The 11382-nt window shown below is 41.0% G+C and overlaps 1 protein-coding gene across 1 annotated transcript; it reads right to left on the bottom strand.

Annotated features, from left to right (window-relative positions):
* Window positions 1-4646: 4646 nt before the first annotated feature.
* On the bottom strand, window positions 4647-11170 carry LOC149831763 (putative E3 ubiquitin-protein ligase BAH1-like 1). The gene is made up of 7 exons (XM_090012218.1): window positions 11080-11170; window positions 10311-11002; window positions 9455-9696; window positions 9138-9380; window positions 8722-8859; window positions 5221-5279; window positions 4647-5036 (listed from the first exon to the last, which is right to left on the bottom strand). Exons 2-7 carry the CDS (start codon window positions 10492-10494, stop codon window positions 4928-4930), a joined length of 975 nt encoding a protein of 324 aa, XP_089868344.1. The 5' UTR covers window positions 10495-11002; window positions 11080-11170; the 3' UTR covers window positions 4647-4927.
* Between the last annotated feature and the right edge of the window lie 212 nt (window positions 11171-11382).

Below are 11382 nucleotides of genomic sequence, written 5' to 3' on the forward strand. Positions count from 1 at the left end.
TCACAGCTTTGAGTTTTTCTTCCATAATTCCATTGTTACAAAACTTTTTCTCGGCAAAAAAAAAAATATCTCGAGATAAATTAAAAATTTGTTTTTCTTGAGAAAATCTGGGTTAAGTATCGGTATATTTAAACTCTAAGATATATAATAAAATTAAAAAGTGAGAAATTTTGAAATATATAAAAAGATCTATACAAATATTAAAAATTAACATTAATTATTTCAATTAAAAAATGATATTCTCAAGATGGGTGATATTTTAAAAAATCTCGTGATAAAACCGGACGATTTTCAATAAATGGCTGAGATTTGCGGCTGCCTTCTTCCATCACAAGTAGTGGTGTCTACAGGTTGGATTTACCCATACCCGACCCTGACCAAATCCTATAGGGTCTGGGTATTGCGACAAATAAGAAGACCTGATTAAGACCCAGATCCGGATCCGAGGGTCCGGTTAATACATGGACCTAGGTATAGTTTGTGAAATTTTATACCAGACCCGGGCCCGACCTGAGTTCTGATTAAGACCTATAAATTTTCAATGTAAAAATGATAAAAAATATTATTTTACCGGTTAAGGTCCAGGTGTGGTTCATGTAGTTCTTATCGGGTCTGGGTATGATTTCTCTTATAATAGACCTGAGTCCGGATCAGATACATCAAAAATCTGATCCAAGTATGGTTTCACCTGGATCCGAACCAAACCCGACCCATTGACACCCCTAATCACAAGCCATGCTGCTCATGGCTCTCGGCTTCCACTCAGCTTGAAAGAGTTAGTTCATGCTCTTAAATTAGGCTTGGCAAACCATACATAAGTGACAGGTGTTTGACTCAGCTCACCTTGTATAAGCACTAGCAGTGTCAATGGATCAGATTTGGTTCTGACCCAACTGAAACCAGACTTGGATAAGATTTTTGGGTATGGTATCAGATCCACTATAAGAAAAATCATACCCAAACCTGATAATAACAACATGAACCAAACCTGGTAAAACCATATTTTATTTAGTATTTTTACATTGAAAATTTCTGGGTCTTAACCAAAAACTCGGGTCAGGGTTGGGTCTGGTATGAAATTTCACAAACTATACCCGGATTCATGTATTAATCAGACCTTCAGGTCCAAACATATGTCTTAATGGGGTCTTCTTATTTATCACCATACTTGGACCCTATAGGGTTTGGTTTTTGGGTCCGGTAAACCAGGCCTGTTGACACCCCTAATAAGCACATTAAATACAAATAAATATGTTTTTAGATATATTTATGTTATATAATAGATGTAAAACAAACTATGTGCTTTCAAGCCTTTCGAGAGAGAGAGAGAGAGAGAGGGATAAAATGGACTTAAGAAAATGAGCTTTGTTATACATTTGAAACTGACACTGGCCAATGTTGTCAGTATCGGAATCGGACCAGTATCGTTTGGCCAAAGATTCAGGTGTATCGTTCTGAATCAGTCAAAAAAGAATTAAAGAATATTGCGTGTCAATCAGAACGTGACACATGTTAAAACCATTAAAAAATACTAAAAAAATTAATTTAAGTTATTTTTCTATTTATTAAAAAATAGCCAATTCAGGTCAGTATCGTATTGAGTTTCAGACGATATGATACCTATCGGCCGATACAGGCCCATAAGTACCCACAACATTGACACGGACAAGAAAGTGGGTTGGATTGGACGAATGTTTGTCAGAATCAGCAACGGGCTGGAATCGATTTTCAAAAATGAATTCAGACTCCAAACAGAATCGAGCTGAATCGGCTACTTTTTAATCAGCAGATGGCACGTGTCAATAAAATATTAAAATAATTTAAAACCCTTTTTTAAAATATAAAAAAATAAGACAAATCAGCTCGTTGCGAATCGATTTTGGGCCGATCCAATATGAGGAGGCCTTAATCGGCCGATTTGCAAGTTGGGCTCTCTCAATTAAACAATGAAGAACTAATGCATTTTTTAGCTTCTCCACAATTTAGATATGCATCTAAATATTAAAGAACACTTAGCTGCCAATTACATTTTTTTAATTACAATTATATTCCTTTAAGACAATAGAGGACAAAGCCTAACATTCTATTTTCAACTTAGAAAGAGTAGAGATGAAAAACAAATGGAATTTCATTTCCACTAGCTATGGCTAAAACGTGTAAAAATTTCACACTTTAAAAAAAGGTGACAAAGTGACATTACGTCTAAGGATTGACATAACACTTTAAAAAAGGTGACAAAGTAAATATTCAACAGCCTACAACCTGTTAAACAAATCAAATGATGACGCCCCTTGAGAGACAAGGATGACACTGCCAGCCATCAGGTCCTCGGGAAGCCAAACACAAGTGGTCACAAACTCCTATACAACTTCACAATACGTATTACGAAGAACAAGCCTCCTTGCAAGAAGAGGGTGGTGTATGTTCTCCCCCGATGATTAGTGAATCCCAGGTATGTTTTCGGGGGTCTGAATGAGACCCACGTATACAAGCACATGGGGCTCGTATTTCTGTGTATGTTGACATCACGTTGCAAAGACTTAAGTACCCTTTTTTGTTATTCTTCTCATAAAACGATGGTTTGAGAAAATGACAAAAATATCTTTCATTCAAAAAAGAAAAAACAAACGGTTTAAAGAAATGATAAACATGTCCTCCATCCAGATAGTCGAGGATGATGTTAACTCTTCAAAGTCTACACAGCGAAACGAACCTTAATCGTTTCGTCGATGGTGATCCGGCGAAACGATAGTGAGTCGACGATCCGATGGTAAGTCGGCGATCCGATAGTGATCTGATGAAACAAATCTGAGCCATCAAAAATGTCTGTTTGAACTTTTCATCATCATCTTCTTCTTCTTCCTTCTCCGTAAAACACTGTAAAAACCTCTCTCTAGAGAAGAAATCAAGGGAGGCAAAGAGTTTCTTCTGGAAAAGGCAATAAACATCAACCCTCTCACACTCTCTCCCTTCTCTTTCTACTTTTGTGCACATCCAGCAGACGATCCTACATTGCTCCATCAAACACTGACTGACCTGCACACTAATTGTAGCATCGTTCAACTTGATGAGTTGTGGAGCCTGATTCAGAGTTTTTGTCCTTACAGGAGGGGGTTTGGGGACTCCTCCCAGCGTGGGTAGCATCATTCAGCTTGATGAGTTGTTGAGCCTGATTTAGAGTTTTTGCCCTTACAGGAGGGGGGTCCGGGGGATCCCCCCCCCCCGGTGCGGGTCTCGCTGAGCGGTCAGCGAGCGAGGGTCAGGGGGGGCCGCCCCTGGCGGGGGGGGGCTCGGGGGCAACGCCCCCCGAACCAATTTTTTTTGGGACCTTGTATAATTTTTTTATTTTCTTTCCCTATTTTAACTATCGAAAAAGAACAATAAAGCGTTTTGTTTAATCGTGGGGCTTATGTTTCATTCGGTTGTTTCTTACTCGAGGTTTTCGTAACACCCCTTCCCACGATTTTTTTATTTTTCTTTTTCTGTTTCTTTCTCTCGATTTTTTCAATGACTCTCCTACAACGATTTTTAGTGTTGTCGGGTCTCCAACGAGCCCCACAGCGATGTATAGTGTTGTTGGATCTCCAACGAACCCCACAACGATGTTTAATAGGGACACACGTCGGGAGAGAGCCCCCGAACCCCCTTCCTGTAAGGGCAAAAACTCTAAATCATGCTCGACAACTCATCAAGTTGAATGATGCTACCCACGCTGGGAGGATCCCCCAAACCCCCCTCCTGTAAGGGCAAAAACTCTGAATCAGGCTCCACAACTCATCAAGTTGAACGATGCTATCCACGCTGGGAGGAGTCCCCAAACCCTCCTCCTGTAAGGGCAAAAACTCTGAATCAGGCTCCACAACTCATCAAGTTGAACGATGCTATCCACGCTGGGAGGAGTCCCCAAACCCTCCTCCGGTAAGGGCAAAAACTCTGAATCAAGCTTCACAACTCATCAAGTTGAATGATGCTACCCACGCTGGGAGGAGTTCTCAGACCCCTCTTCTGTAAGGGTAAAAACTCTGAATCAGGCTCCACAACTCTTCAAGTTGAATGATGCTACACACGCTGGGAGGATCTCCCAAACCCCTCTCATGTAAGGGTAAAAACTCTGAATCAGGATCCACAACTCATTTAGTTGAATGATGCTACCCACGCTGGGAGAAGCCCTCAAACCCTCCTCCTGTAAGGGTAAAAACTCTAAATTAGGCTCCACAACAGTCAATATGCAGGTCAGTCGGTGCTTGATGGAGTAATGTAGGATCTTCTGCTGGATGTGCACAGAAGCAAAAAGAGAAGGAAGAGAGAGTGTGAGAGGGTTGATGTTCATGGCCTCCTCCAGGGAGATTTCTTTCTCGGATAATCCTGCAGTGCATAGACTGAGTCTTAAATAATCATCTTCGGGACACTTAAGTCTTTACAACCACTCATTTTTTTTGGCACCAATGGAGGAGAGAGTACTTAAGTCTTTGCAATCGCATCAAACTCCAACGCTAATTAATTCTGACAAACATGGGGATACGAGACACACATGCTTAAATACGTGGTGCTTTTTGGGACCCCCGAGCATGAGATGCCCTGTTGGGGGGGGGGGGGGGGAGAGGGTAACATATGACCTGCTTCGCCTTCAAGCAAGCTCAAATAATTTTTCATATTTATTTAAATAAGCTCAAACATTTATTCATATTTATTTCAACATATGTTCATGGTAGAGAGGGGAAAAACGTGATTTCAGCATGTTTCACTGAAAGTTTACAGTAAAAACAACCTAGACTGCATAGAGATAAAAGCAGCAACTGCACTTCAACATACCCAGAAATCTTCACCATTGTTGGAACAGGAAAGCAATCACCATTAACGAATAAAGCTAAAGATATGGAAAAACACGGACATTCTCACATAGCACCACAAATACCGTAAGCACTCACTAATAGAATCCAAGCACATGTTTTGTCTGCGACTCCCAAAATTCCCTTGCCTGCTTCAGCGCCAGAGCTCGTTCCATGCTTAGCCTCTCCTTCCAGTATTCTTTACACCTGATTCAGAACGAGTTATCAGTAATCCTGGTTAAAGTTCTCTAGACGTATAAATGGCAAGAACTAACAGTGGCAATGTGAAACCTCACACGACCAGCCTTGCACTACAAATATATCGCATACTTTATGAAATAAATAGATTACTATAGCCATTTATTTATGAAAGTGAAGATGATGATGTCACCTGTTCTTGAGAAGCAGGTCGAGTTCCACCATGTGTACTGAATCCTCATAAACTCCAACCTACAAGATGGAAAACAGTGTTTTCAAATGACTATATCAAAATCATCCTTTGAACCCACAAAAAAAAAAAGCTCTTGTTCGATTTGACAATAGACTACTGCAGGAACTTTGCCAAGCAAGCTATTTTAGAAGCTGTCAAGTAACCTGAGATCCAAAAAACTTTTAGGTGCATTTGAATACCTCAGATCACAAATGCGTTTGAGATCTGACGAATAACCACTTCATCAAGTGGCATGAAGATTTTGCTTCTCAAACTAAGCCTGTGGTTACAGGATTTTCAAGAGTTGCGCCTCGCCTGAGATTTAAAGAATCATATTTTTCCTTGTGCCACCCAACCAGTCTACAATAATCTCATTCTGATCTTTCATAATTAATTTCCAGAGAGAGAGAGAGAGAGAGGCCAAGTTTCGGCTTGTCTCCAGAGAAGGAAAATGGTCTGAGCATTCCTGTGCCACTGTAGCAGTCTCTGACATGATTTAAAATTGTCACTCAAGACTATCCTAGAACACAACACAACTTGCTATAACACATTTTTACTGCTCATGGATCTCGCTCAGTATAGTTGTTTCAATACTCAGGAATCTATTTGCAAACTCTATTTGCCTTTAGTTCCTCAACTTTCTCTGGACTTGCTTTATGTTTAATGAATTCCAAATCAGAACTACATCTTATCTACCCATGGTAAGCTCCAACAAACACTTAAAATTAAGTGAAAAACAAGCAATCTTTTTCAGCAAATATTTGTACTTAAAGTACTACTACCATCATTTTTCTTTAGTCAAGATACCGACCTTTTTGGCATCAGAAACTAGGGCATCATGCTCCAAATTCTGACTTTATAGTTTATGATGCCTGCAGGTTGACTTGGCTCAGTATTTCAATATAATGTCGTATAGGTAAGGGTATGGGTACTTGGGGTAGTGTGTGTGTGTCAAAAACACTACAGAAATGGAAAGAGATGACACCTTATGTGGATTAAAACAGGCAGTGGATCAGGTCAGATGCAAAATTGATCTGACCCATACCCAATAAAAGCACAAGTATCAGCGTCCACACGACACACGTACATGTCAACATGGGTACAATACCCTTTTTGAAGTACCCATGTTACATAGTTTCAAATATGTCCAAAAGTGTGAGCAAACAAGGGAAGGTACCATCAAGTTCCACAGATGACAATACTATCTTTGTTTTTGCAAAATAAAAAAGGTTATAATGCATTGCGCAAGAGTTAGCTAGCTATGCTACACTATAAGGGCAAAACATGAAGTGAGAGGACATAGATGTTACGTGTGGTGTCCACACCAAAATTGTGAATTGACTACTTAATATATGCATGAGACACCATTCTTTTCAATCAAGGGAGAGACATATACAAAGAAGCAAAACGACTAGAGGGGTCAACAAGGAGAAAAAGAAAGAGTTGGATCAGGTCAGGGAGGACCCCTTGGATGCCGTTAATCTCAAGGTGAGTGGCATCCAAACCATCATGGAATGTGAACAGCATCCAAATCATCATTGGTGGAAATCCCATCTCTTGGATGGGCCCCACCCATTTTTCCAATGTCGTTCATGATCCGGATGAATGACATGGAGGGGTTTAAAATGGACAGATCACAAAGAGCCGTTTGCATGCTTCTAATGGGTGTCGTTCATTTTCAAGATGGACATTCCCAACTTCACATGTATGATCGTGGAGTTAGGCCATACCAATAGGAGTTTGGCAAACCAAGATTGCCGCAACCCAGAATCCTCTGGGCCCGGTTCACCATTGCCCAGGAGAAGGGGCTGGGCAATTATAATTAGCAGTAGTAGAAAGCTAGTAGCATATTACTGTTTCAGCTTTTCGTTATTGCGTGAAGAAGAAATCTACTTTTAAAAATTAAAAAAGTTACTTCCAATAAAGGACAAAAGTGAGACAGAAAGTAAAAAATGGACAAAGAAAATAAAGAAAAGCAAGATAAGGATATGAGCAAAGTCCACACAAGTTGTTAAGGCACAAAAGCAGGGAACACAACGGACAAGTATATTTCATATTCATCAATTAATTTACAAACAGAGGAAGAAACCATAGAAAATGTTTTACCGGTTGGATGAGGTACAAAACCCAGTTTAAAACCGGGGTTTGAGTGTAAACTGGGTTTTGGTGTGGTTGGCAACTTGGCTGACACCAAAACTTAGTTGAAACCTGGGTTTTTGCCAAAACCCAGCTAAGTGATAAAACCCCTCGCCCCTGAGTTGGAAACCCAGTTTATCGAGGAAGGGGTTATCCCAACCCCCAATAGCCCCACCGACCTCTCCCACCCGAGCTCTCTCCCACTCGAGTGCAGTCCGGCCAGAAAATGGCCGGACCGGTACCGTCCGACGGGGACAGTACCGGTCTGGCCATTTTTCCGGTCGGTGCCTGGCCGGAAACGTATGGTTTTTTAAACCATGGTAATCCAGCCAGCCACCGGCTGGGAAATGGCCATGATGGTGTCACCTATGTCGGGCGACACCATCCTGACCATTTCCAGGCTGGTGTCTGGCAGGGAAATGGCTGGCGATTTTTGTTTTAGTTTTCTTTTTTTAGCTCCGCCGGCCATTTCTCGGCTGGTGGGTGGCTGGTTTTTTATTTTTTATTTTTTATTTTTTGTTTTTTGTTTTTTGTTTTTATTTAGTTTTACATTTCTACTATTTTCCGACAACCCACTAGCCGGAAAATAGCTAGGATGGTGTCACCAGGCCAGGACGGCACCATCCCGGCTGGTGGCTGGCAGGAAAATGGCCGGCATTATTTTTTTAATTATTTTCCAAGTGTTTAATGGCCAAAAACCAACCTGATTTTCAGGTTTTGGTCATCCTATCAGTTTTAAAACTTGTTTTTTGCCAGAAACCAAGTTTTGAGCCAGGTTTTGTCCCCCCTTGTCATCCAAACAGCCCCTTAAGCAACGACAAAATTGTTAGATACCTTTTGTCTTAAAGAAGATGGAGAAAATTTTGGGAAATACTCACATATCACATATGGTCAGCTGCAATATGAGCAATGCATCTGTAACCAAAAACAATCTATGAGACCTGTTGCTTCAGAAAACGCATTTTTCCTTACTTTTTTTGTTTTACTGTTGTGAGTGGGAAGCATGATAAGGAATCCTAGGTCTCAAGGTAAAACTCTAAACAGCTTTGAATTCCCATTTCAATTTGGGGGCTCATGGGTCAATTCATACTTTTCTTTGTCGGCAAAAAGGTTATTTTAAAAGCTCTTTGTGCGAACTTTAAAGAAACCTCCCTAATCTCATTAAGAAATTACAAGTTATATTTATTAACTTGGTGTTCCCTTCCCAAAAGATACATAAGTCGGCATATATTGGCCACTACCGTTTGAAAAAGCTAACCAGTTTTAAGTGGAAAAAGCAATATCTGATAGTGTCAAACAGAATAAAATAAAACAATATTTACTTACAGATCTGCAAATTGGACACTTTGACCCAGGAGGTGCAACCTTAGGCCCGTCACAAATTAATACAGAAGCTGCAGAACAAACACAACCCTTGCAGAATAGGTGTCCGCATCCCAAAGCATAAGGATGGAAAAGAGTATCCTGTAAAAATCCAAACAAAATAAGGTTAGCGCATTAAAAAAAATATATAGAAGACCAAATATGAAGCCAATTGGAACAGTTTTACACGCAGCAAGTTCACCTTTTCCAGTTAAAAAGTAGAAGGCATGTTGTTGTTTCTTTTAAAACTAACCTAACTGCCTACTTAATTGTTAACAAAGCATCATGAATCTAGGTTAATCTTCTCAATTCTTCATTTGAGGTGACCATAAGATATGAGTACAATTTTCCTTCATACAGCAACTACAAGCAAAACTTACCAAGCAAATGGCACATGTCAGGTTATATTCAAGCTTGATCGAATCGGACAGTGTCAATGTCACTGCAGGACCATTGCTACTCAGATCGCATGAGAATTGTTGGAAGAAATCATCCCCATCATTCGAACAATTGCAATTCAAATAGAAAGCACCTAACTCTATCATCCAGGGTGACTGTAAAAGCTCAATCCGCTTCGCTTGCATCTTTATCTTGAAGTTCCTGCCATTGACAGAGCAGTGAACCTGAAAAAAGTAAAAGTTACAACATCTACAGTATACAGGTTGCATTGAGAGAGAGAGAGAGATGTAAAACATACTTTATCATATTTCTTGAGGATCTTATGAATGGCCATTGCATTCATAAAGGCATAATCAATCAACATACGCCCTTCTTGAATCATGGCTTCCTGATCGCTGAAACAATGACAAAGTCTCCATACGTAACCCTGGAGTCCAGTCGAATCATGGAGATGGAGAAGGCGCCTTACTCGGGAACGAAAACATCCAACTATCTCCGAAGCCTCTCTTGTAAGTTCAGAAAAGAAATGTTGATCGCATTCTGCGGATGAGCACCCCATTGTGCTATCAATTTTTCATTGTACACCAATAGTCCAAGCACTTAAGTGGCAGAAAACCATGTCACTAAAAATTGTGCAACAAACTAATACACCAACAATCATAACAATTGAATAGGATGCATACTACCCTCAATCTTACAAACTTTTTGTTCCAACGGAAAAGAAGACTGCGGTTTGCGCATCAGATTGATCAATCAGGGGACGAAAAGAAGCCCCAAAAGAATCATAGTGCACTGATAAGAGATTAACAGGTGTCTCTCTTCTCTGACACAATCGTATCGATCAGCAAACAACCACAATGTAGTTGAAACATAAATCAACTAATCTGCCATAAAATGCGAAGAATTGTCGAAAAAAAAAACAAATTTTGTCCAGCAGACCATAAAAAAATACCTGAATTAACAAGAGACAAGCATGTTTACTCTTCTACACAATCGTCTTCATCAGGAAACAACAACGTCCAAAATCAACCAATCCGCCATAAAAGCCCCAAAAAAACTTCTTAATCCAACAAACGAAACGTAACAGTCGAGAAGATATGACTTATGACAATAGTTACAACAAGAGAAAAAAAATGGTATTGACACAAGCATACCGGGACACGAATTAAACTGCGGAACGTTGTTGTCGTCCTCCTCCGAGTTGGCATCGATCGATCGGCACCTCGAGCAGCCCTTGAGGACCTTCTTCAATCTCTTGTACTCCACATGAGACACCTTCACGAGAAACCGCTCCTGATCGCCGTGGAGATACTCAGAGAACGCCTCCCCGAACTTCATGGCCGAAAAAACCAGCGCCCTGCTTTCTTTTCCTTCACCCTGCTTATTCCTCCTCGCGAGAAGCAGCAAACGAGACGTTTGAGGGCTCTCTGCATGCCCTAGCTCTCCTTCACGGCGCAAAGAAGGATTTTACGGAAGCTTCGGCGCTCCTTCTTATGCAAAAAACGGTAAGATCTCTATACGACGAACCGAGAAGGAATAAATTCGGAATATCTCTGTTTCCTTCCTTTCCTTTTCAGGCCAAAACAATAAATTCGTTACGCACTCTGTTCCGCTAGTTCCTCTACAAACTTTAGGCTTTCTACACGAGAATCGAGAAGCAATAAATGGAGGAGTTTACGAGTACGCTGCTTCTGCAAACCCTATAGATTGTAGCGCAACCTTTGATTCTCAGAAAAAGGGAAGAATTTGGGGACTCTACGCTTCGTTCCTTCCTCTGCAAAACCCTAATTTTTCCCCTGGAAATCGAGCACGGGATTACGGGAAGAAAGTCTGGAACACTACGTTTCTGCAAAACCCTAAAGAGTCTGAGAGGGATGGAAGAGAGAGAGAGAGAGAGAGAGAGAGAGAGAGAGAATGGCTCACACAACAACGACGACGAGGGGATTCGAAACTGTGACCTCAAAATTTGGCCGGAGAAGTTTGGAGGAACCCCGCGAAAGATGGAGCGTCCCGGTTTTGTCGAGTCGGTGGCGATGGGCAATTGCATGCAAGCGGTGTGGACGTTATGGACGATGGGGGTCGGGGACGTTATGGACGAGATGTCTCCGCGTTTATGTGGGACCTACCTTTTCTCATGCTCAATCTCGACGGCACATCTCTCTTGGGAACTGTGAGAGTGGGGGGGGGGGGGCATGCACGCACATCTACGTGAAGTGCGATCGAATC

Source organism: Nuphar pumila, chromosome 7 (assembly GCF_984573655.1).
Source record: "Nuphar pumila chromosome 7, dmNupPumi1.hap1.1, whole genome shotgun sequence".
NCBI lineage: Eukaryota > Viridiplantae > Streptophyta > Magnoliopsida > Nymphaeales > Nymphaeaceae > Nuphar > Nuphar pumila.